This window comes from Perca flavescens, chromosome 18, assembly GCF_004354835.1.
Source record: "Perca flavescens isolate YP-PL-M2 chromosome 18, PFLA_1.0, whole genome shotgun sequence".
Lineage (NCBI taxonomy): Eukaryota > Metazoa > Chordata > Actinopteri > Perciformes > Percidae > Perca > Perca flavescens.
The window spans coordinates 19,569,126-19,596,579 of record NC_041348.1 but is presented as its reverse complement, the minus strand read 5'-3'; the positions used below and the strand labels follow the sequence as shown (position 1 = coordinate 19,596,579).

The following is a 27,454-nucleotide window of genomic DNA, read 5'->3' as shown; positions in this document are numbered from 1 at the left end:
GTAACACATGTTATAATGCTCGCCTAGCTGCTAGCATGGCACTCCCTCATACTCTGCTTCTGATTAGCTAGCAGTACTTACTGCACATGTGCGACTCCCAACAAAGATGGAACAGAAGTGAGATGTCTCACTCTGTAGCTAAAACAGAGAGCTCAACACACAGGGTGAAAAGAGGAGCTGCAGCAATGTGTAGTACAACAAAAACATGGTGTTTTCTGAAAATTAAACCACATAAACCTATTCTGGTACAACCTCTGAATACAATTATGAACCTGAAAATGAGCATAATATGAGCACTGTAAGACAAAATAAACATCATGTAAAGTTCAATATTCCAGTTATCTACTACAGTTTATAGACTGGTGGTATTGTATCTGCCGTAGACCGTTTAACAGTCTACGTTAAAAGTTCATTTTTTTGTTTGCAAAACTATTTGGGTTGACCATATTCGGTTGAGCAGTAAGTTTGAGGTTTTGGAACATTTTTACCAATTTTGTGACTTCAGATGTATAAGTTATTACAAAGCTTTTACAGTCAATGATATATAAGAATAGCACGTTTAGACAAATTCCTGAGAGAAAAAAATGTATCATTACTGTTTATAAACAAAATTGCTCAGTCTCACAGTATACACACTGACATTACAGTTGCGTGTGTAAAGAGACTTAATTTATTTTGGTAGGGAGAGTATATTTTGTCCTCCTACATAAATTTCACTGTCATCTCTAACAACATTTGAATAACCTACGTCATTTGACTTTCTCCTCTAACAACGTTCGGGTAACCTACGTCATTTGACTTTTTTTCTCTAACTCAATTAACTGAATTACTTTGACCTCTCTGACAGAAACTCACTGAAGTCAATGTAAAGGCGTGCTCGTTGAGAAAGATGAACGTCTGGAGCAGTAAACTATCCCTTGGCTAAATAATAGTAAATCATTTTCTAATATTCTGTATTTTATATTCCTACACCTATCTCTACAGACGGTAATGACTGTATGATACAGACCAACAGGAAAGTATTTTAGTATTGTGATTTGATCAGACATCATTTGTGAGTTTAGATCTGCTTCCATATAAACGTTTTTTTATTTGCCAACACTAAAACAAAAACATTTAGTTTTATTGCATTTAGAAATCTCTCATACGACGACAGCTCAGGGCATGTCAATAAGCAACCTTTGAGGTTGTTGTGTTTGTTTTTCTTTACGTACAATATTTTATCTTATTAGTGATGCTTACACAAAAGACCCTGCCATTTCTTGCTTGATATTGAGTATGTCGGTGTATGTCAGTGAAAATGAAGTTCTGATTGGAAATAACTGATTTAAAGTAAACAAAGCAGTTAGCTAAGAGTGCAGAGTGCTTATTTTTTTTCTGATTTGCGTTCAGATTTTGGGAAGATGAGTTACTTTCTATACCTCCACTTTCAACACACACTGCCCATTATTTTTATCTGAGCCCATTTTCACTCAACCTCTGTCATCAGTGTCCCTTTTACAGCAGGCAGGAGGGAGAACAATCGGCTGATGCATTTGCCTTTATATCCACCCTTTTTTCCTCTTTTGGGGATCCACACCCAAAACACTGCTCCAACCTCTCTCCTGTGGGTTCCTTCCTCTTGTTTTGGGACAGTGCACACAGAGGCCGAAAACATTTCAACTTTTTGATATATTTGCAATATATTCTGAGTTTATTTTCCCTGTAATATCCCGACCTTTATTCTCCAAATACTCTCTCTCTCTCTCTCTCTCTCTCTCTCTCTCTCTCTCTCTCTCTCTCTCTCTTCTTTCTCTCTCTTATATTATGTTACATAACTTGATGTTGGATCATTGGAGTCACCTGCCGCTGCTGTTGTGACGGCAGGAGACCCGACATGTGATGCAGGTCTCGTGTTTCTTATTGTTTATTTGCGAGTCAGTGTGGTTGTGAGTGAAAACACTGACATTTACTGTAGTTTCATAACAGTAACAGCGTTTTCACAGGAAACTCCTGTCTAGCTGAGGTGCAAGAAAGGGAAGTGGATTAAGAAATTAAGGAAGAACAGGCAGAGAGAGACATGAGAGACACATGCACTGTTATCCTCTCTGTCAATTATACAAATTCTACATGTTGGTCATTCAAAATTTCTATGAGTAAAAAAAAAAAAAAAAAAAAAAAATTAAATTAAACTCATTGTAGTTACATTACCCTAAGATTTTTAAGGTGGCTTTAAGAGCTTAACACCTGCGGAAAATCTAGTTTTTGCCATCTTCAGTTTTTTTAACTTCTCTCCTTGCTACAGTGTGACGTACACCTGCAAGACCTACAACCTGTAATGAACCCAGCATGTCATGTCTGAAAGTGGTTTAGAGAGAAGAGATCTCAGAGATTCATTTGTGACATTGTCTGTTCGGGAAATAAAAGGATAGTATAGACAGACAGAAAGAGACACAGATTGAAAGAGATCATGGCAGCATATATGTTGTAAGTGTGTTTACATACTGAATTCCATTGTAACAATCTAATGAAAAACTGATTATTGAACCTTAACCAGATTATACATTGGCATAAAAATAACTTATTGCATGATTTATCTCCTTGCTTTGTATCTATGCAGTAGTACATAATAGCTAGAGGTGGGGAAAAGCAACATTTACAAAAAAATAGAAAAACTAAAGTGGTCTCTGTAGACAGCCCAGGCTCCACAAACGGCAACAAAAAAACTGCGCCAACCTGCACATCGAACCAGCCAATAACAGACAAGAAGGAGTTGGTTGAGTCATGAATACGCATTGTGGAAGTAGCTTACGTGCTAACGTTGCTGCAGTGATGGCTCAACCAGCTCCTTCTTGTCGGTTATTGGCTGGAACACTGTTTGTTATGGTTCGTTGGGGCAAGATGGCGCAGTTTGTTTTGTTGCAGTTTGTGGAGCCTGGGCTGTCTACAGAGACTGTGTTTTTTACAGTGTGTTCAGGGGACAGGCAGCTAGGGGATAGTGAGGAGATGTTTGCTGTATGTGACGAAAAATGTTGTAGCCTAAAAAATGCGTCACATCACTTAGAGCACCTTTAAATCACCGATTTCAGGTAACGGCACCCTACGGACTACGGTACCGTCTATTTGCTGGATGGTTTCAAGCTAACGGTCGGTAGGTAACATTAGCAGATAAGCCTATTGACAGCGACGTTATTGTTCATATTTTGGCACAATTTTTCTGACCGTAGTAGTGGTCATAGTGACTGAAAGTGTGATGTGAGTTTCTTAAATATAAACTACAGGCTGTTTTCAGGTAACGTTAACGTTTTGATTGCGTTTGGTTTTTATTCAAGTACATTTTTTGTTAACAGAGACTGAGAGTCTATTTTATTTATTGTTTTTGGTTGTTTTGTTCATGTATTGTGGATATTTAAAATATCTTCCAGTTCCAGTGTTAAATATTCTTTTAGAAATAAAAGCTTATTGATCTTTGAAAAAGTGTTATTATTATGCCATTATCATATTAGATGAAAATGGTCTCTCAACGACATACATATACATATGTATATATATATATACACATACATATATATATATATATGTATATATATACACATATATATATATATATATATATATATATATATATATATATATATATATATATATATATATATACATACATATATATACATACATACATATATATATACATACATACATATATATATATACACATACATACATACATACATATATATATATATATATATATATATATATATATATACACACACACATACATACATACATACATACATACATACATACATACATATATATATATATATATAAAAATCCCAGCACTTTGGCTATGATTAACTGTTTTTATTGATTTGTAAATAAAGTGAATGAAACTGGTATTAAATCTGGCAGCAGCCAAGGACAGCGCAGTCATTGACTAACAACCTGCTACACGGAGACACATTTTGTCAGCGGTAGAAGCATGGGTCTAAGCACACAAACTGTATCTCCCCCGTCACAGCTAGAATCACAAAGCCCAATAGACATACTCAAGTCGGACTAGCAGCTTTATCACACTTCATATCATACCTTCCAGTGTCAGTGGTAAGATATGAGCGCAAACACTGCCGCCGTGATGATGCCTGCTATAACAGCTCAAAGCTTAACAAAACATCCAACCGCCACACACATGAAGTCAATTCACTAGAAAACGACTACATGCACGCCGGCATGTACAAACAAGTCACATTCTTAAGAAAAAACATGGATGAACAAATGTAACTTTGATTCAAATCTTGACCAAATGTTACTCCCTATGTGCTTTCGGTCTGATTTAATGTCTCCCTTAGTGTTATTTGACCTTCCAACACCTTTTGTCTCTCTAAGCCACAAAATCTGACCTGTTGACCTCCAGCCCATAAAGAACTCAATAAATCCAATAGGTCATATGAAGTGTGAATAGAGCAGGTGGTGAAACATACATAGTCATTAGCAGGCACTTTCCAAATATTCATTCACACAATGCTGAGCAAATTTACACTGAGGTAACAGTGCCAAGTCAGCAAGATCTCTCAGATGATGGCAGATGGACCCAAACATACTGCACAGCCAAGGAAATGAAAAGGGCATGTTAACTCTTACAAGTAAGAGTTTAGTTGTTATATTATTTAAATGTAGCATTCCATAAATTTATAATCTCGTATTCTTCCTCAATAAATTGTCAGTGCTCACAGCATCCTGTACTGCTATTGGGACTGGTAAACAGGCTCAGGTCAGCTGTCTGAAACATTGTGTCAAGGAAAGGGTCTCCCTTTCAAATATGCTGCCAATGTATTTTTATTTATTAATCAAATCCATTATTCATTAATGGTTTATTGAACTCTGGGGTCAAGAGGTAAAAATGCTCAACTTGACAGGAATAGTGTTGTGGTACGCATCAGCAGAGGATGGGAAAAATGTAAATCCTAATAATGATGAAATTACTATATTACATAGCTGAAAGCTTTAGAAAACCACGTAAGTAGAAATTGTGATATGATTGTAATGTTTTTTTTTATGTAAAGCTACTATATTCTGTCTGAGGTTTCACATTTTTATAAGTTTATTGCGACTTTTACATTACATTGATATGACATAATATACAACACATGATACCAAATTTATGTTTATTTTCACATATTACTTCTAACACTTTTCTTCTAGGATTTTTATCCTATTGTTTAGGTTTATTCTTCAAATAAAGCCACTTGACAGCCTCTTTGTTTTCCTGGCATTGCACATCTGTCATGACTTTGCTTTGTTTTTTAATCTGTCCAAATTTTGCTGTGATTGTTTACCTTGTTTGATACTTTAGATATATGCAAATAAAAATGTCCATTTAAGATGAATTTTTTGATGAATTATAGAATTGCTTTATTTGATTTTGTGAGCAAAATAAATGTAAAAATCCTAGTTCTTTTGGGGGGGAAAACATGAATTAAATCACAAGTCACATGTGTATATTGCAGTCTAAAACCATTCACTGCTCATGTCCTTCGCCCAAAAGCTCCAAAACTGTCTAAAGGAAAAATGTGATTGTGGTTGGGAGGCCTGTGTGGATGTACTTCTCGACAGGGCTGAGCTGCTTTCGTTTTATTACTGCGGGGCTGCAGACAGCTCGACCCATTACTCAGCAAAAACAGCGTCAGGCGCACATGGAGGCTGTGCGCTGCAGCACGTTGCTGATGCGCAAGTGGGACAATATGTAGAGGGAGGGGGTGACGACAGGTATGTTTGCTAACACACGTCAATAGACCTACACAAATAACTTAAGTAGCGTCACAGCAGTCCCCAATAAGCACAATAAACGCCACTAAATGAACATGCATTGCTTTCTCGGGTTGGCCCACTGCAGGTATCTGGTAAACAGCGATACAAACGCCTCAGTATCGGCTTACCTTGCTGTCAAGGGCGGTGCTTCCCACCTGGAGCGCGTGCACCTCCGCACTCAGCTCCCCGGCGGAGGCTGAAGTTGAAGCGGAGGCATCCTCCTGGCTCTTCCCGTCCCGCTGCGCTGAGCTCTCTGCTCCCATGGCGAACAATCACAAAAGGTGAACTTCTGTCTCTAAAAAAAAAAAAACAACCCTCGAAGATGGCACGACTGTGTTACTGCAAGCGAGCATCCAAAGCGTCTAAATTACGAGCTCTACAGCGCAGCTCCGCCCCGGGATCGCCTGGACTGATGTGGAGTGCGAGGACCAGCTAACTCTGTTAAGACACCCCACCTCCTCCACCTCCTCCAGTATCACATGGGGCACGTCTTGCAGCATCAGAGACGGTGCTGATGGAGCCCAGAGTGAGAAAAGAGGGCGGTGGTTGATAAATTACATACAATCTTTATAGCCTGAAGCATAGTTTATCCATCTTCAGCAGAAATGAGATCTATCCTGAGGGACTGGGAAATTAAACTAGAGCAGTTATAAATCACGGACGCATACATGTAGTAAGAAAGCCTGCAAGTTTTGGAGTGATGGATATCAAAACCTACAAAAGCCCCAGGGGAGATACAGGGGACTTTAAAACCAGATTATTGGAGAAAAAAAAAATCTTGCACGTGCTGTAAGAAATAAGAATTGCATTGTTTGATTATGAGAGAATTACAAGCATTATTGTATGCTGATTTGGTAGCGGGAGTACACAGGTGACAGATAAAAGTCCCGCACAGTTGTGCACATTTAAGTACACTTGTTTACATATGAGACTTTATACTTTTACTGTACTGCATTTAATATGGCATTGTTGGACTTTTTTCTTCACCACATATATCTTATGTGTGTATGTATTCTTAGCAGAATAAAGGTTTTATGAGCAAACCATACAATAAGCTATAAAATGTAATGCCTTGCAATGCATTGTTAGATTCACCTAGGAGTCAGTGGAGTCATCAGACCATCGTCACTGTAGATGCTACAACATTAGCATACAAGTAAAATTATTATGAAATATAAAACATTCTTAACAATAAGAAAATTTTTAGTAGAGGACAATTTCAAATGCAAGACTTAAATCGTAATTTAACACATTTCAAATATTGTAAAGCTACTTTTATATTTATTATCCATCACTTCCATCACATCACCCCCCTCCCCCATCTTTCTCCTGTGGTTAACAAGGTCAAGTGACATCTCCTTTGACATGCAAATACACTTGGGTCAAGTTTAGCATGTTTGGCATTTTGGTGGTAATGTATTGAGACAGGTTTGTATCACAAAGAGATATGAAGCAGAATATTATATTATATTATATATATATATATATATATATATATATATATATATATATATAGTAAAAACAAACAAACACAACATTCCTGGGATTTTTCTTCATTCTACATTGATGCTATCTTTTATTTCAAGTTGCTCTAATTGGCCTAAATATATGCTCAAAAAGTAAAAATGTGTTTTTAATCTCAAATTGAATCTCTCTCTGACATACACACATAGTGTATATACATTATTCATGATGCTATGCTGACTCAGTGATATATTGCCATGGTTCATAGTGTCTCTATTAGTGTGTACGTGCGTGTTGTGTGTGTTGCTCATGGGATGATGATGTTCAAGTTCATATGTTAATTGCACATTGGGCCATGGACCATTTTGTGTGGAATTTTAAAATGCACAAATTACAACACAAGAGCTCAAAGCCAAGTTCACACAGACTGAGGTCCCTGCAGCTACATGAATACCAAAATCCAAAAACACAGTGCATTAACACAAACAAACCCTTTGAATAGATAAAAAACACACACAGCTGATGAAATATAAAATCTTAGAAGTGAACACGTGGAAGTGGTGCACAGTAGCAACTTGACCTGAGTAACTAGAAAATACATTTGATTTATCCTGTTGCGTAAAGATAGGCTGACTTGAGTCAGACTCAAAGCAGCATTTATTAATTTCCACGTGTGCACTATGCAGTCATGTGAGCCGATGTTTGTGTCGAAATGTTGATAAGTGCAGCTACAAAAATGATGACTTGAGACTTAACTCGGCCTTTTTTACACTTAAGATTTGAGTTAAAGAATGTGGCCCTGAGGGTTGATGTCTGGCGTGGGCACAGAGCAAGAGCTCGCCCAGACACAGCAGGGGGTTGATACATTCATACTTTGCTAGAAGAAGCAAATTAAGGACTTTGCTCCAAAACAGGATGGGGGAAAAGATGACAGCTATGTTTGTATAATGATTGTTGGACTAAATATTGCATATGATGTATAACAAACTTTTACTCAGAAAACTGCAATGTAAAGACAAAACCTGGTTTTCTGAAATGCTGAGTAACTCACTTTTTTTTTCAAAAAATAATTGTACACACCTTTGAACTAGACTATAACATGTAAAGTAGTTTAACTATTAAAGTATGCAATATATAAGTCATACTGAACAAATTGTTAACTTAACCAGGGAGGAATGTGGGTAGTATTCTTACAAAACTCAGATAAACTGAGCTTTAATAAAAATAGTAATGCTTCTCTCAATAAATGCAAAGCATTTATCCAGAGCATCATCTATTCACTCATGGCCAGTTTGGAGGCCCTTGTTGCCTCCAAGTTCCCATCAAGTACAGTGCCCAAAGCACACAGATGGTAGTTTCATTATATTTTACAAAAAGACACAGAAACCAAGCAGTACTCCTATACTGGAATACGAAACCCACTTGATATTTTACTTTAGTGGTGCACATTTATAAACACATTTGCAAGTAAACAAATTAACAAATTAGAAGACCCAGGAGCAGCTGCCTGCTTTGCCCAGTTGGTAATCCTGCCTTGGATCGTTTGAGCCATTTTTTGAGTTACACTCACACAGACCTCAAAGTGATCTGTCCTTGGTACTGAAATTAGCCAGTCTATTAAATATGAATGCTTAAACTGCTTAAAGAGCTCCAACAACTGGAAGCTTCAACAGATCAAGTCAGAAGCTCAACACAAATAACTCCAACCTGACAAAATGGGGATTTTCCAGCACATTACAAAGCAATGACGAAGCCCCCTCCTCATCAACACCAGGTCTTCAAATCTGTCATCAGCTCAAAACAAGGGGCTTCAGTCTCACACACACACTAAATATGCTGTTGGAGCACTACTATATAAATGAGAGCATTCCTGCAGCCTTGGATGTAGTTAAATGCCAGAGAATAACAGACTTAGTAGGTGTGGAATGCCAGCTATGACAGGCATACACATGTATGTTGGCTCCATGTTGCAAACCGAAACACCTCATAATGACAGATGCTGCACCCTGGGGTGCTGCTGGGGCCCCCCCGACTGTTGGCTTTCAGGCACGCTTCCAACACCACTGGAGGAGTAAAGCTGCACTCCGGTAGAAAAAAACCAGAAGAAAATGATGAAAGCATTCAAGTTTTAATATGTGAGCGGAGTGAGAAAGAGGAAGCTTTCTTTTGCCGTGACAAAAATAAGTTTGTTTTGCAGCATCACAGGATAACAGGAAGAGAGTGCATGTGTCCAAACAACAGATGGATTGAGCCACATCAACTGCTGGGTGTGAAAACACAAATGCACAGTTTTGGAGTAAATAAAAGGTTTATTTGAAAGGCACTCACATTTGAGAACCAAATGTTTAACATACTGTTGTAAATGAGAACCACACCAATTTTATTTGGGAAAACACTGGTTACATGACAGTTTAGACTTTGTACAATAAAACTGTAACAATAGCTTTAGTGACACCTGTCATTTCTCTGAGATGTGGTCAGGACACACAAACACTGGATGTTAATCACATTGCTAATTAAAACAAGATTACAAGTTGGCCAGCAGCTGACAATGCAAGTTTCAGCTGTGTGAATGCAAACCCCAACCTGAGCATGAAATGTAAAATAAAGTTCTATAGAGAAATTCAGACCACCTTCACCAACATTATAAAGTAATTGTAAATGTTTCTGAAACCTTCAGAGAAAATAGCAGAAGCGCTTTTTCACACAGCAAATGCCATAAATGGAATGAGCTGTGAAAGGTTATTAAAGTAAGATTCAAAAAATAAACAGACGTGATACTTCTGAAGTGCAACATACCAAAAGTCAAACTAAACTCATGTTGTAAAATGTATCAGGATGCATCACCTCTGCTAAAACAATTTCAATTTGAGCTTTCTCAACATATAATAGTTAATACTTGAACAATATCTCAAAAGTGTCTTTAAACTGATGATTCCAACTTTTCACTCCAGCAGCTTGGACATTCAGCAGCATCCAGCAGGTTAGGACATTTAGAGCTTACATGAACACCATAATAGCTTTTTGTGCGTACAACAGCAATTCAGTTAAATACACAAGCTCTGCCCATTTCAGTTTAAAAGCTTAAGACATGTATAAAAAAAAAATGCAGCACAGTTTTAAGACATTTGAGTGACCTTTTCACCCAAAAAAGGAAATTAGAAGTTGATGTAAACAACATAAAATTCAACATGGTTTTAAAACTAACTCTTACATACTCAGAAAACATTAAACAGAGAGATCAAAAGCATAAACATACTGCATATATAATATAGACGATATGGCTGTAGAAGGTCATCTTTGGCATATCACACAGATGTGCAAATACAGCATTGAGCTAATTCTCCAGTAATCTTTTTTTTCCCCCAAGAGCATGTTAATGTGTTGTGGAGAGAGTTTGGGCTCCTGGGAAGTAAGAAAGCATTTCCTGTCAAAGATGCAGGGGATGGATGCGTCTGATGGTGCACACAAGAAGTTGAGGATCCTGAGAACAGAACAGGAAGCCTGGGAAAAAAACAGAAACAGGATGATGATTTTAACTATGTGTGTAAGTCAGAGTAGAGTGTAGCCTCACAGACTGGAGCCTTGGCACTGAGTGAATGAGGTAGTAAACTAAAAACTCCAGGGAGGAAATAAAGTCTAGTTATAGAGACAATAGCTGCTTGTAAAATATTTATAATGACACAATGGATGCTCCCTCAGATGGCTGGAATGGTATACTTTATGTTGATGTGTATGAGAGGATACCTGTGAGAATAGCATTTATTGAAGCATGCTCAGAAGAGCCCAGTGATCTCCTCTGTGACCGGGTCCAGGTCAATGTCATAGAAACAGGGTCGGGTTGGCAGGCCAGGCATGGTGCTCATCTGAGGGAAACAACAAAAGCAGAGGGTCAGTATTTTATTGGCAGGCAGCGTAAGAGAAAATGACTCACAATAGTCAAAATCCAGCGGTAATCCTTTTCCTTTTCAAATGGTTTCATGTTTTGAATTATGCTTTTGTTTCAAAGTTGTTGGGTCCAATTAAAATTTTGGCGCGGTGTGTGTGTGTGTGTGTGTGTGTGTGTGTGTGTGTGTGTGTAAGATCATGCATTTAACAACCCTATTACTATGACCAGCTGAATTGTATTGGAGTTTTGAGACCAATTCAATAAGAACAGGAAAAAAAAGCAACTGACAATGGAAATTCTTCCTAATGAAATTTGCGACGTGAACAGGAGAAGCATGTGAATGGAGACTCAAGTACAGACCAGATAACAGCAGCATATGCTATGGTTAACAGTGTAATTGAAGGCTTTTTTATATGGTTTAGGTGCCAAAATTAATCTGAATCTAACATTTCAAGTCAATAAATGCGCAACTCCAGTGTTTGTTGTATGGCAGATAAAAAGAAGGAATTGTTTAGCACAGTACAATTCCCATCCAAGCTGAAAAGTAAATTATCTCTCTCATTAGACAGGGAGCGACATTCTTTGCGTGCATCCTTCCTTCTGATCCAGGGCCAGTGTTATGGGCCCATTAGTGAAAATGAGACAGGGGGAAGTGACCAGCCAATTTCCTGTCTGAGGAAACGTGGCTCTGCATGTAAACGAAGAGGCAAATTGAGGAGTACATGCTTATATAATCCGACAGAGAGGACGGCAACTGCTCACTCTCATTCATCAGTAACTGCTGTTACATGACCCTGCTCTGACCACGTCCATCAATATGACTCTGACTATGAGCAGACTTAAAAGGAATTCAGTATCAATGCATCACATTTTATTTTAATGGATGCATTAAGAACAATGATGGCAAAGGGATTGCATAATTCCTCATTTTAGTGTGACATCACAGTGTCCGAACACTATTGCATGGTGTCACTAATGAAATTGCTCAGAAGGAGAAGCTATTTCAGGGGCCCCTGGTTGCGGAATTAAAAGTCACTTTAAATTTTTCCCATGGACGATGTTAGGTGACTCACAGTTGAAGCACAATCTGCGGCTCTACCTGTTGGATCATCAGTCCCGACTAAACTGCGTTAGAAAATATCTGGTTCTTGATGGAAAGTCAAAAGGTACAAGCATGTGTATATAAAGAGTAAAGGGAGAAGTTAGCTACGACTCCCAGGGTGCATTTAGGCAAGAAATATAAGGACTATAACTCTCAGATCACAGGAAGATATGACTCAAAACTTTTAAACTCACTCAAAAAAATTAAATAAAACAGCTTTCAAGTAATCTGATTCTCAAAATTCTCTTAGCCTTTTGATATAAAGCATCAGGCAGCACATTTAAATATGAAAAGATGGTGAAGACCAACTGTCAGAGGAGACAATGTAGCTACATTTCTACCCCCCACTGATTCTGTAGAAGAGCATCGGTCAACAATAGCACAGTTGCTACAGAAAAAGAATGAGGAGATTATGAAATTGTGCCATTTAAGATTAAATGCCCATTAGAGGGAGGTAAATGTTAAAATTACAGTGCGAGACTAAATATAAAAAGAAAAGCTAAATGGATGTTCCTTATGTTGGACTGTGAGAAAATTGTGAAAATGAATGGATAAAATGACCCAGTGACTAAAAAAGGTGGAGTTACATTGAAGAGGTCAAAGGTCTCGTTTGAACTCTCACCTGTGAGAGTGAATTTCTTCCATAAGGCAGCACTTTGAACTCCGCAGGGACAAGATGTAAACATCAGACACTCTCAGAGTCTTGTTTAGGACTCAGTTCAAGTTTGACTAAATAAATCTTCAACACTCACACAGAGAAATATATTGATACAACCGAGAGGGACAGAGCTTCAAATTTGGGCACTGTAACTCGTTTATCCATCTCTGTGTCAGCTTTACTGGAACTGAAGTAAAACTACAGTTGAAGTACAGGTCAGTTTCAAAAGTAAAAACATGGCTGTATTTACTGAGCTTGTTGGTCTTTGGCTCAATAACATGATCAAAGTTAGCCAACATAAATTAAAGTCTACTTTTGTCTCATGTGTGCTTTCTCTTATAGATGCAATCACGGCCCTTTAAGAGATCTACAACTTGTTTAACATTAACCAGTTGTGACCATGTGGAATATCCAGCCATGGAGGGGGGGGGGGGATTCTATAAATCGGAACAGTTTGGGGTTTAAAAGATGCAGAGGAGGCAGCGCTAACTGGATATGAACTCTAAAGAGGCCTATTGTTCTGCTAACGACCCCTCCCTCACATATCTGAAGCATGACATCAGCCCCTTCCTGATTCTTCACCCTGTATAGACCCTTCACCCCCTCCTCTCACACTCACACCGCCTCAGGAGTTTTGTTGGTGAGATCTTTCTACCCCTTGGGAGTCATGTGTGACCTGAGAGTGACCTGAGAGTTTGTCAATGTTTGCCAGATTTCATTATTAAAAAAAAAGCAAAACATACATAGTATATTATGAAACAGCAATGTAAAAAAAAAAAAAAAAAAAAACAAAATACTACCTTTAATCAAATGTAATGAACTGATTATTGCTTCATGTGACAGTAGAGAGCATGTAGATGCTCAGTCCTGCCCCCTTTACATGCTAGCCTCTGTGCCACTTGCCTCGCTCAACACATTTTTCTTTCAACAACCTTTCTAGAAATCTGAACCATGATGCTGGGGTTTTCTGTCCAGCTTCTAGTGAGCATCTAGAACTACTGTAGAAGACAGTAAAATGTGAGAACCATGTCATTATAACCAAATAACCATTTTAAAAATCGTTGTCTGGCTGAGGCTTGAAAATATCTATGGATCAGTCTGGCAGACGGAGGCTAAGCCAAAGAGTTCAAAGTACAATTTGGAGACTTCCTTTGGCTTAGGAGTCACAGTTCAAGGGTTGTCAACGTTCCCAGTGGCTCTGCGGGCCACAGCAGATCAAAGGCAAGGTTAGGAGACTGGACAGACGCCACACCAAGACACTGCCATGCCTTCCCAGCATGCCCGGTGCTTGACACCTCTGCCTCATCGTATCAAAGCCTTTCCCTCAGGGCACACTGGTGAAACCGCAGGAGGCAAAAACGCTTAGAAATCTGCTTCCTTCCTGCCCGGCCCATCATCAACCAAGAGGCTCCAGCTCACCTCTAACCAGCTCAGTATTATGGTTGTCAGTAGAAACAAATATGTCGTTTAGAGACAAAATCAGGGGAAGGAAGAAGGAATAGGAGAAATGGATACAGCACCTGCATGATCCTATGTGGGGAGACGGCAACAGGGCTGTCAGGACCAGGAGTCATGAACACAAAGTTTGCCATAGCTCTTGAGAGATGCTTGAATTAAGATGCAAACCAGACAGAAAAAGGAAAGTCTGTGACTCAACTTCACTGCAACAACCCACCACAACATCAACATAAAATATCACAGAGGTTGTGGTTCCCAGAAGTAATGATTGGGCTTTAAATAAGTTAAGTTAATTAGTATAGCCAAAATTAATTTTTATCCACGACCTTGAGAAATCAAAGTGAGCAGCTGGTGTCATCAGTGTTTGAGCTGGATATTAACAGTAACGAGGTAAAGGAAGGAAGCCAGGCTGTAAAAATTAGATTCAGTGGCCCTCATTTATGAAACGTGCGTACGACCTAAAACAGGCGTACGACGGTCGTACGCCGATTCCTACGCAAAGCTCGGCATTTATCAATTTCGACGTGAGCGTAGGCTGCGATCAAATCTCACGTCTGGTCTGAACTCGTGTGCGCAAGTTCTCGAGTCAGTGTGGACTTCTTGGTGCAGCATATAATCAGTTTAACAGGAGAAGCAGAAGTCATCAGTTGATCACATATCAGCAATGGCAGATCTGGCTCTTTTAGAAGACCTCTATGCGCCGGTCTGCAACATTGTTTTAGCCTGTGGGGTTCTGCACAACATCTCGCAGGAAAACACGGTGCCATAAATGTAGCGATGGAGCCAGATGACCCGATGCCCAGAGAGCAGTGTCCAGAACACCCACCAACTGAGGGCTATATGAAGGAGACAGGATATTATTCCTCACTTTTAAAATGTAGCCTATAGTGTTATGTTTGGCAATGATATTCAATACAGGAAACATGACGATGCACAACATTTTTATTTATTCTTCAGGTTTTTGTTTCTCTTTCAAGTGAATGATTTATTTCTGCCATTGACCAAGTTATTTTGGCTTGTTTTTCCAGCCGCTCTGCTGTCAGGAGACAGGGTCCAGCACGGGGGGGCGGAGGACACGCGCTCTCCCTCAGCTGTTGCCTCGTTCCGACAAACACGAGTAAAATAAAAGACACTGCATAAACTCCGCTACCGTGTGTTTATTTAATTATAGGTACACCTACATGTAGGCCTAATATATTGCAATAGAAGCCTGTATATTACTATTAGGACTATAGAAAATGTGTCAAGGATGTATAAATTAAATAGGCTAAACTTCAGCTGGAGTCCGATTTACTACGGCAACACTGTTGACCGCATCAGTGATCTCTTTTCATCCCGCATTCTTTCTACAGCCTTTAATAACGGTTTTCAGGCTGCCAAATAGTACACACGTTAGTGCAAATGAACCTGAGAAATCAGGGTTTCAATCTCCACCTCTGAAAAGTGTTGCTTCTCAGCAGGATTACGTCTCGCCATGTCGTAAATTGTAGGGGCGAGGCCTCAAAACCCAGAATATATTGGGGCGTGATATTTAAATGACGATCGTTTCCAGCCGCCGCATTTATCAATGTACGACCATTCTTACGCTCGGATTGGTGTGATACGAACTTTTCATGAATCCCACGTGAAGCCTGTCGTAAGATGATTTCTGCGCTCATATCTGCGCTGGTTTCTACGTTAGGTTGATAAATGAGGGCCAATGTGCTTTAAGGAGCCATTTATAACTGCTTTGTCACTTTGAGACCAGGCTACAGAGAAAACATAATGTTTCAACGCATACCCACAGAAACACTGAAATACATCTGTACAGACAAACGCACAAGAAAACATACATGAATGAGGCTGTGTGCACAGTGTCCAAATGTAAGCTCATGATAAACACTTTGCTATGATTCCCTGTGCGGCAAAAATGTTTGGTTCTCAGCCAAAACACTTATTAGGCCCTCAGGGTGAAACCTAACATGTTCCAGATTTGACTTTAAACCTACAATAACTGATTTGTTTTGGCCATTTGGGAGCAGTAAAATGACGTTTTGAACACAACACTGATATATAATCATCGTGTTGATATGGTGAACTTGTTAGCAAACAGCTGCTTATTTACTCATCCAGCAGTTACAGAGCAACTTTATCATTCATGTGGGAGTCGTGTTTCTGTCCATCTGATAAATGTCCAACATTCACTCTCCTGTTAGCTTTGTTTTTGGTCTCTACCAACAGGTAAATATGGCTCATTCGCTGCTAAACACTCCATTATGTTCACCAGCTAGTCTCTAACAGTGTCTGTCTGATGTTTTGTGCTAAGCAGGAAGTGTAGAATCATTTTTTGGCAATTTCAGCCTTTATTTTGATAGGACAGCTGAAGACATGAAAGGGGAGAGAGAGAGGGGAATGACATGCAGCAAAGGGCCGCAGGTCGGAGTTGAATCCAGGCCCGCTGCGTTGAGGAGTAAACCTCTATATATGGGTGCCTGCTCTACCAACTGAGCTATCCGGGCACCCATAGAATCGTTTTTTAAAAGATTTTTGCTTAAGTCAGTTGCCTGCTGTGGCCACAAACAATGCTATGAAAGCAGCAGAGGCACAATATATTTTAAGTTCCACAAGTTATTTCTGCTCCATCCACATACATACAAATCTTTGTTCTACAGCCCAATATGAAGGTGGTCCGGGTACACTTCAATGTATTGCACAGTACAGTATGTAGTATTTTACTATATGTAGTCTACAGCTCCCATAAAGTGTTTGTTCTTAACAATGATGGCACAAACACATTAGATACACAGTAAAATTACAGTACATGCGTTTATCACATCTATTTGTGGATCCAGTCAATTTCAAAAAGCTCTGTGACTGTGAGCTATAACACACAAAGACTGAAGTTAGCATTAGCCTTCTGCTCTGAACGGTTGCAGGCTACAGTTACGTACCGTTCCCACAAGTGGGAAGATGAAACCAGCCCCAATGCTAGCACGAACATCTCGGATTGGCAAAACGAATCCAGTGGGTACACCCTTCTTGTCAGGCATGTGGGACAGGGACAGGTGAGTCTTGGCCATGCAGATGGGCAATGAACCATAGCCCTGGTTTCAGGAAAAAGAAAACAAGAGCAGTGGTTAATATGTGTGTTGGTGTGTATTTGTGAAAGTTAGAGAGAAAGTGAGACACGGAGACACAGAGAAAGGAGATGAGCTGCATAAGTCCCGTCAGTGTGTGTCAGTTGTTATTGCAGCAGCAGTGATCTCACCTGTTGATTGTAGTAATCTATCTTGGCCTTGGCCTCTGGAGACAGCTCAATGTCATCAGCTCCATACACTTGTTGGGCGATTGTTCTGATCTTCTCCACTATTGGCATCTATGGGAAAGGCCGTACACCAGAGACAGGTGGAAATATATGAGCACTCCAGTCAAAGGGAAATAATCGAGGAAATTAGATTTAGTGAATACACATCCGTATGACGTCAGGGTTAATAAGAGCTACACAGAGCAAATTAAATAAAAAAACTCATGTTTGACTTTTACCGTTTGACTCATACTAGACACCGCATTCCTTTATTCTCCTCTGCTCTCTGCAGTCAAAAACAAACCATTACTATTTGACTACCCTTGCACACAGGATGTACATATATAACCTTTTAAGTGAATTTGGAAATCTGCCCGAGATTTAAGCTTTTTTTTGGTTGTTATCTCACTTGATGACATACCTGACAAGCCTCCTAAACTGTTGCTTATCAGGGAATATTATTTTTTTAAATATACCATTCATAATGCCAGAACTGTGGCTTAGTGAGTTTTCTCTTCCTCCTAAGACATGTTGAACTCCATTCCACCAGGCAAAAGACCCCTAATTTTATATATCTCAAAGGCCAGCCCCCACTCAAAATATGTTTTGCTTATGATTCCTTCACTTTGGTGTTTGAGCTTCACTGTAGTGAAATATGTATGTGCAGAGTTTAACATAAGAAGTAGTTCAGTAGTTCAATTTTTGAAATACAAATAGATTATATATATATATATATATTTATAGATTCAGGACTTTTCTTTGAGGAAAAATTAGTAAATGTACATTTTAACAGTGTAATTTAACTTTGCTGTGGAAAATTCTCATCACACACAAATTATTAGTATTATTTTCATGTCTTAAAAATTGTCTGGAGGGAATCTTAAATAAAATGCAGATTTTCCATCTAGAGTATCTGCTCTCACCTCTATGTTGTACAGGAACTTGAAGTGGCTGGGTCTGCTGGCAGCCTCATTCACAGCTTGGGCCAGCTCTAATGAACCCCGGCCGCCCTGGGCCCAGTGGTGACATGGCACAGCATCAGATGCTCCACACTCTTTTGCTATCTGACACACAAGGTCAATCTCCGCCTGGGTGTCTGTCCTAAAGGATCACCAAGAGAAACGTTAGCAGTGCTTGTTGAATGAGTAAGTATTTAGAGACAAAACAGACTATCCCATTACTACGCTTAAGTCCATTAATGACTGTATGCATCTTACTTGAAGACATTGAGTGCCACCACAACTGGTACCCCGAACAGCTGTGCTATTTGGATCTGCTTCCTGAGATTGCTACGGCAACCCCCTGCAACAAGACTCAGATTCTAGAGGAGAAAGAGACAGTCACAAGGAACAAAGCAAAGTTTAGAAATGTATTATTGTTAACTTAACTCAAATGGCTCGACTGCTCGCCGGTCGTTCAGGGCAAGGCTCGGAGCAACATGGAAAAACCGTAATAGAATAAGACAGTATCCTACTGTGTGCACTTATGGATTTGTCATTCTCATATTGTATACTACTGAGTGCAGAAGTCCAGCTACTCCAGAGCACATTAATAGCATATTGTGCAGCAAACTCCAAGTTTGGCTGCAGTAATCCAATCTTTCACTCTCTGTGTGTGTGTAGCCCCAGGCCTAGAGCAGTAAGGCCATACAGGTCCCATAAATTCATTTCCATGGCTCTGTTTTCCCCAGTACTTCTGGTTCTCATTACAGGCTACACAATTAACTTATACTGCTTCATTATTTACTCAGCTGAACCTGCCTGAAAGACCAGTGAACACACACACACACACACACACACACACACACACACACACACACTCTAAATGTGTCAAATGATGGCTCTTTCTGGCTAATGTCACACAAACTAAAAGGACAAACTCAGCATAAAGAGGTTGATAAATGTTATATTGTGTGAACTGTGTTGCACCAATGTGCCCTGATCTCTCCCATCTATACAGAAGGTCAGAGCTTTAAGGGGCCCCAATGACATGTTGGGAATGTCGAGGGGAAGCCTATCAAGGCAGTTCACTCAAAAACACAACACACAGGCACACCACCAAACAGTGTTATGTTAATGAGCACATGATGGTTTTATAATTGGAGCCTTGCATTGGTCAATGAGTTTAAATAGCTTTAATTTTCTTGGAAACATCCTGACCTTTACGACTAAATGTAATGGCACAGGCTCAGTCAATTTTCTTTTATTTTGAATGGAAGTGATTGTTACCTAACCCTACCGCCGACTCAAACAAAAAAAAAAAATAAAAAATATATATATTACAGGTTGTCATGTCTCCCTCTTGTTTATCTTTTAGTCAGAATGGCTATGCTTATTATGTTTTGTGTACATTTGTGTGTATTTATGCATATTTACATGGCTCATACCTCATCAATGTACTCTTTGGGAAGAGGTGCGCCTGCCGACACCTGAAAACACACAAAGATGACAAATAATCACAGACACTTCAGTCATAAATCACATTCAGCAATACATTATTTTTGGACAGATTCATTTGACCACATGGAGAATTTAGCCCATAAAAAGAGCATTAAAAGCTTCATGCAACCTTGTAATGTGTCTTAGGGTGCAATGTATACATCTCTTGTTTATATATGGATATCCACAAAGATAACTTTCAGTTATTGTATTCATTAAATTATTAACTAATCAAGTTTTACTGAGTTACAGTTCTTTAACAGCACAGCAGTTTTCATGACCATTTAAAGCATGTTACTGTTTATGTGGGGTAATTGAGAATGTGTACATAACAGTGTCCCTAGTTAAGACGTGAAAACGTCTACGCCACCGATTGTTTAATTCTACAACATCAGAGAAAATGTGTGGGTGAAAGCCAGGCTGTCTGCGATGTTTTTGTTGATTATGTTATGTTCACTTACATTTGGGCCACCGCCGTGCATCTTTAACGCTCTGACAGTTGCAACTAGCACCACCACATTTGGCCTCAGCCCTGAAGCCCGACATTTGATGTTGAAGAACTTCTCCATGCCGATGTCTGCACCAAAACCAGCTTCTGTCACTGTGAGGAAAGAGATTTCCATTTCAACAATCTATTGAGCGCATGTTAAGATTCTGGCCAGCATTCAAACACTGCATACGCAGACAGTGATCAAGCAGAGTTTTTTTTACCCGTATTTTGTTTGTGCTCTTCAAGGTAAGACTTCGGAATTGCAAAATAAATGATCTGCCCCGTACCACAACTGCAGCTGCAGCACTTGGAGAAATTAAAATAGGTAGTGAGGTTCATGGCGATAGCTGACATGGGCTGACCTAATCTTCCGTCCTCGGTCTACAGTCATCATATTCTCTCTACCTCTGTTAACTCTAATACCTTTTCAAACCATATTTGTCACAACTTTACATACACAGCCCTGAGGTGAATCAGAAATCTTTAGCGAATCATGAGAATAAGAGGTGAGTCTGACTGGCTTTCTGTCTGAACAGCAACACTGTATTGAGTAATGGGTTCACTGTAAGGGCTCTCAAAGAGACAGGGCGCATCTGATATGGGCGGCCCTACACACAGGCCTCTTGAACAGGCTCCAAACACAGCAAACAGTCGACCAGGAATGACGGCCTTGTTAAGATAAGGTTTTGTGTTACTTATTGTGTGTATGTGTGCGGGACTGCTTGCATATGTGTGGCACCATTGTACGGAAACACTTGCTGTTTGGCCAAAACTAGAATTTTAGAGGAAGACTAAGGCTGGTTTTTAAAAACTCCAGAGATAGCGGAAGGGGAGGGACAGGTCATGTTTTAATCCAGCAATGTACATCCAAGGAACCTGACTAGAGATGGCCCGATACCATTTTTTGCTTCCTGATACCGATTCCGATACCTGAACTAGCGTATTGGCCGATACCGAGTACCGATTAGATACCAGTGTGTCATATATTTTATTATGTTTTAACAACTGTATACTACTATCCCTGTATGGATGTGATATTATTTCTATCTTTGTTGTCTGTCTGGCTCAGGATAAACTCTTTGTGAAACATTAAACACAAACAATGAATGCCACAGAACTTTCTTTTATTATCCAGTTTGACAGTCAGTTATAACGGAAAAAGAAAATAAATAAACTACTTTAACGTAGATTTCCTTTAGGGCTTTATTACGAGGTATCGGGTCGGTGCATAAACTCCAGTACTTCCCCGATACCGATACCAGCGTTTTAGGCAGTATCAGAGCAGATACCGAAACTGGTATCGGTACATCTCTAAGCCAGACTAGTGTAGATGCAACATAACGCCACCATGTCATGTCTAGTTGCTCCATGTGACTATAACAACTCATGGTACATTACTAAGAGCTGAACTCTTTTCTCTCTCTCATTTCTTCTTAAAATACTCTTTAAATGATGATTACCTAATGGCAGTCATGAGTGAAGTGTTAGTTTTAGCCCTTCTCTTTCAATGTACTTTGATTAAAACTAAAACATTAGTCAAGCCTTAAAAGTCAATTTCATAACTTAAGTGTGTCATTTCTGTCTCCACCATGAGGAATTCTAAGTAATGACAACACCACTGTTGCATCTACATGACAAGCCTTCAGTAATCGCGCAAGCGCCCCCACCCCTCCTCCATGCAGTTGCTAGTAGCCAAGGAGGACACAGAGTATTAAAAAAAAAACATGACGGACGATTCAGAAAAGGCAATTATCTTCACTCGAGTTTCTGCACGTGATACCATGTTCTAAACATAGCCATACTGAGGAATACAGAGTGTTTTGTGAAGCTGATAAGTCTTACTTAGCTTTGTAGCAACACATGACATTTGACAATGGCTTGAATGTAATGGACGTTCATTAATACGCACTAAAGCTTTGAGACCAATATAATATGAACTGTGAAAACGAGAGAGAGAGAGAGAGAGAGAGAGAGAGAGAGAGAGAGAGAGAGAGAGAGAGAGAGAGAGAGAGAGAGAGAGAATCAGAGTACAGTTACATTAAAACTAGGCATGTCAAGTGATAAAGGCTGGTTTGATTTAGGCAGATATGACCGTTTTACTTTGTTTTAATAAAGATATATTAGTTTCAAAGTTATATCCCTAGAGCAGCAGTTGCTCACTGCAACTGTGCAGCTGGCCAAAACTTTACTCACTCTGAACATCTTCTGACTAGAAGGTTTCCACCAGAGGTATGCATTGTTAAACACTAGCCCAAACCAGTTGCATTCCCCTTTCTGTCTTTACAACATTTGTGTGGGCAACCTGTGTAGAGGACACAATGGCCATCAGCTAACCCTCTTTTTATTCAATTAAAATGATGAAATGATGATGATGATGATTAATAATTATGAAATGTGACTAGGAACCATGTCAGGAAAGAAATTCAATCTGCAGTCAATCAGTCTTTTGTGTTGTGTCTTTACGTGCTTGTGTGAAAATGTAAATGCTGCCTTATGGAGTGAGGTTAAGGAATGATTTGTTAAAATTACTGTAGGATGGGGAAAGTAAACTGTATTTATACTGCCCAATATCCAAAAATCACAAATCTGCCTCGGGGGCTTTACAATCTGTACAGCATACGACACCCTCATATTAGTCTATATCCTTGACGTTCCACTTACGGGATTGCTCCGCCGGATTTCACTCATTTAGGGCGGATATCCGTTGCCTTGGGCTTCTTTTGTGTTGACTCCGGTCGATTTATGAGGACTATGGTTAACTGCTCTTCAGATCTATGCATGGTAAATCCAGACAAGTAGCTAGACTATCTGTCCAATCGGAGTTTTCTATTGCACGACTAAAACAATATTTAAACGTACACATGGTCCACCAAAACAAGTTCCTTCCGAGCCTATTTTGCAGTGCCATTGCGGCTTTTCTCCGGTGCTTAGCACCACCCCAGACGATTGTGATTGGTTTAAAGAAATGCCAATAAACCAGAACACATTTTCCTCCCATCCCGGAATGCTATGTGGAGTAGCCAGACTCTCCTCCAGCGCGCTTTGGAGGAGGGTCTGGCAAACAAGACTACCCTCATATATACCCATACCTATATTAGGTTGTCTATTCTAGACCAAAAAAAACAACAAGGGCATGTATGCATATGAGGTTTTCAGAACAGGAGTTAATCACTATAGCTCAAAGTGCTTGTGGCTGACACTTGATAAAGCACATCTCTCTGAGACTTGTGAATTGTTTCCATGAAGAAATGAATCACTCTGCTCTGTGCGGTTCCACGCATTATTAGTGAAAGTACGATTTATGTTACCAGAGACGCGTAAAGAGTAAAAAGACTGCAAAGAAGGGAGGAGAGAAGAGAGGCTGGAAGAGAGAAAGAAAGAAGAGGAAAATAGTGATGATGAAAAAGCACAATTTTATTTCTAGGACCTAGCAGTTTCTGGGAATATTAATGACAAATTGTGGTTTGGGGGGCCTTGGCTGCATCATCTCCATCTTAAAAGTCTCCATGAGCAACAAATAAAGCCTGAGGGATGAGCACAAGAATGAAACTACAGACCGCTGACAGAGCGTAGTGTTTCTTGTTAGCACCACATCAGAGCTTTGGCTCTGAATACTGAACCAGCTTGCCAATGAAAATCACATTCTTAGGTTCAGGACTTGTGGATATTTCCATAAATTGTGTGATCTTCCACAAACAGTACTCATACAACACATGCACAACAAGGCAGAGCGAAGAATAACCGGAGGGAAAAGAATGGAGACAAAAACTGCGAGTATATAATGACAGCAGCAAGTACGACAAGCCTTCCACTACGACATTACACCTATCAGGAGATTAGCCCCAGAGGATGTCATGAGGAAACACTTGCAGGCTTCCTGTTCTGTGTGACAACCTTGAACGGGCCAGAGAGCAAGAGGGGAAGAAGAGGTCGAGGTTGTTGTGAGTGAAAAGAGAGCTGGATGGTGTTATGGTGATGGCTACCAGTCAAAGCACTGGTATATTAGCACCCATGCCAATACAAACAATAACAGAAAAGGCTGGAAAGTAGGCTAGATGAACACGACCATCTATTTCCTGTTAGATTTTCTCTGTTGGAGCGGTTACAATTAGGGCCGTTTTATGCTTCTGCATCGAATCGACCGCGTACCCCCGGAGACCCCTCTGCGTCACCACAAACACCTCTCCGAGCCCTCCGCCGTAGCTCGACGTGCACCTCCAAAAATGTCTAACTTTGCGTCGAGGCGACGCAGACCACAAGGACTGTGATTGGTCAACTCGTCCTGTGTGTTGATAGTCGCGGTTTCAAGCAGCCTACTGTGGGGAGTAGCAACATGCTAGTTCACTGACATAAGCTTTGCAAATAAACTAATTAGCACTTTGCCAGCAAGCAGTACTTTGTGGGCAGTTGTGCTAAAGTTTGCGTGCTAACATAACATAAACTGTCTCTCTCTCTTTCGTTGGAAATTGCAGAGTTTGTGGGAAATCTTACAGTAAGGGGGTTATCTGCCGTCAATACTCCAGACTGTTAATGATACAGGAATCCCTCACATCTGGCATGAGGAATTCACCCCCCAGCAGCCCCCTCTAATAGCAGTACTTCTCCGTTTTAAATCAAGATTCCAAAGTGACTTGAAAAACCCACAATAATACAGAGCACAATAAAGCATGGCCAAGAGTATGGTCATACACATCCCAAAAACCCACACTGAGTTCACAGAAAGTTCACGTACTTCCTTTGCCACATGAGGAGTTTGCAAAGATAATTAAACTGAACTGTATATTACTTGAGATTAAGTAGTAAGACACTGTGGTAACAATGTCAAAGACAAAGAATAATTCTAGTTTATTACAGTTAGTTTGGGTTTTGGCCATTATATTTTTATTGTCCTATCCATTTCTATAACAAGATTACAGCACAGAGTTTGTCTTCATCCAATTTAAAGATTTATTAATTTGAGAAAGTGTTCATGAGATTCGGGATACTGGGTTATATAAAAAAGAAAGAAAACACTTGACATTTATGGTTTTAAACATGCATTTACTGAGTTTAGGGCCACCTGGGTGCTGCAGAAACAAGCTGTAAATCCAATGTTGACATATCACCATATAAAGTTGATATGGCAAACTTGTTAGCAAACAGTTGCTTATTTAGACCTTCAATAGACATGGAGCAACATTAGTATTCATTTGTGTTTCTGGCCTCATGGAATATGCAAGTCCAATATTTGCTCTCCTTTTAGTTCTGGTCTGGTCCCCACCAACTGAGAAACGGTATCTGGGTCTCTAATGCAACTAAATACTCCACTTTGTTCACCAGCCAGTAGCTACCTTTGTTTACTGTTTTTTTTGTTTATTTTAAAGATTTTTTTAGCCATTAATGGAAAGAACAGATAGATATGAAAGGGGAGAGAGAGGGGGATGACATGCAGGATATCATCTCAGGTCGGACTCGAACCCTGGACCTTCTGCGTCGAGGTATACACCTCCACATATGTGCGCCTGCTTTACCAACTGAGCTAACCCGGCCACTTGTTTACCGTGAAAAAAGCTACTGCTGTGTCTGGAAACAAGGCTGATGAGACCGGTGAGAGTGAACCAGAACAAATGAACTGCACAGTTGGGTGATCATTTTTTGTGGGTTTGACACTATGAGTGATCCCTTTCACATTTGATCCATTGTTAATAATGAGCCAAAGTTATTGGTAAAGAAAAGACAACAGTCTGTTACAGTTTATCCTGTTTAACTTGGAGCGACATTTTGAGTGCACTTTCCATTTCACCTCCAAATGAAGTGGTTTAGACAATCTAGCTAAATCCTGTAAGAGTTTGTTGGGACGCCATCATTTTGGTGAGTATAATGTTTTCATAACCAATAAAATGATTACCAAAACAGAAAATAAGACCCAAGCTGTAATAAACTTGATGATCAATCAAACAAAGAGCTTACTTGTTGTTCCAGACTGTATTTGCAGGAATATTAATTTTCTTATCTTTACTGTTGCATTATTATTTTTTTCAGTGATGCTAGTTAAAAAGTCAGAGTTTGTAGCATCAGAGAAAAGAGCCTGAGAGGGAGGGAGTGGGAGAGAGGGGGGGTACATGCATCCCAGCTGCAGAGGGAGGTCGCGTTCCTTGCATACCTAAGAGTCAGGTAACAAACACACAGACAGGGAAGGGAGGGAACGAGACGGACAGATGGAAAACAAGTGGGGTCGAGAGGTGGAAGTATGAAATGCATACAAGCCTCCTTGCTTCTCTGCTCCAGTGTTGTGAAACCCAACTCTCTCATGCTGCCTACACATTTGCCCAGCTAACAGATGACAGCTTGTGTAAATGTTGTGTATGCCCAAAGAGTCAACCTTCTCCTTTTACTGCTCTCACACAGAAAACTCTTTTACATACACATAAATATAAGCCTGGATGATTTGCATGTACATTAAATTCACCTGAACAGCTCAAAACACACACGCAAAGACACGTACATTCCAAACATATATTTGCAGCCAAAGTAAATGAGGACAGAAAGCCAGCAGCGGCATAGATAGACAGATAAAAATGGAAATATTCAAGTATGCTTTGACGTTGAAAGGATTAGTGTGGTTTACTCTAAAGCATTCCAGCAGCTCTTAAGATTATCAGTCAGCTTCCTTCCTCTCTCCTGTGTTCTTTTTTTTTTTTTTACTCAATCTTTCCACCAGTTTCCTAGAAAGTTACGCAGCAGCAGCAAGACACCTGAGAAGCACACCAGTCAACCAGAGACAGTTAGACCAGAGCCAGAACCAGAAATAAGATGAACATAGACCAAAGGTTGCAACAGCAGGGGAACAAGCTGCAGTTCATGACTGGAGTAAATTATAAGTTATAGTTTAATCTGCTCTGC

At 39.8% G+C, this 27,454-nt stretch overlaps 2 protein-coding genes across 2 annotated transcripts in view; both read right to left on the bottom strand.

Annotated features, from left to right (window-relative positions):
- akap12b (A kinase (PRKA) anchor protein 12b) overlaps positions 1-6,215 on the bottom strand; it is a 40,311-nt gene extending 34,096 nt beyond the window's left edge. Inside the window, exon 1 of the mRNA XM_028605177.1 lies at positions 5,919-6,215. Within this exon, the coding sequence (XP_028460978.1) occupies positions 5,919-6,053 (135 nt within the window). The 5' untranslated portion in view covers positions 6,054-6,215. The remainder of the gene's footprint in view (positions 1-5,918) is intronic.
- Positions 6,216-9,543: 3,328 nt separating this feature from the next.
- mthfd1l (methylenetetrahydrofolate dehydrogenase (NADP+ dependent) 1 like) overlaps positions 9,544-27,454 on the bottom strand; it is a 36,269-nt gene continuing 18,358 nt past the window's right edge. The window contains 8 exon segments of the mRNA XM_028604985.1: positions 9,544-10,758; positions 11,002-11,120; positions 17,292-17,444; positions 17,609-17,716; positions 18,568-18,745; positions 18,862-18,965; positions 20,031-20,072; positions 20,544-20,683. Of these exon segments, the coding sequence (XP_028460786.1) occupies positions 11,031-11,120; positions 17,292-17,444; positions 17,609-17,716; positions 18,568-18,745; positions 18,862-18,965; positions 20,031-20,072; positions 20,544-20,683 (815 nt within the window). The 3' untranslated portion in view covers positions 9,544-10,758; positions 11,002-11,030.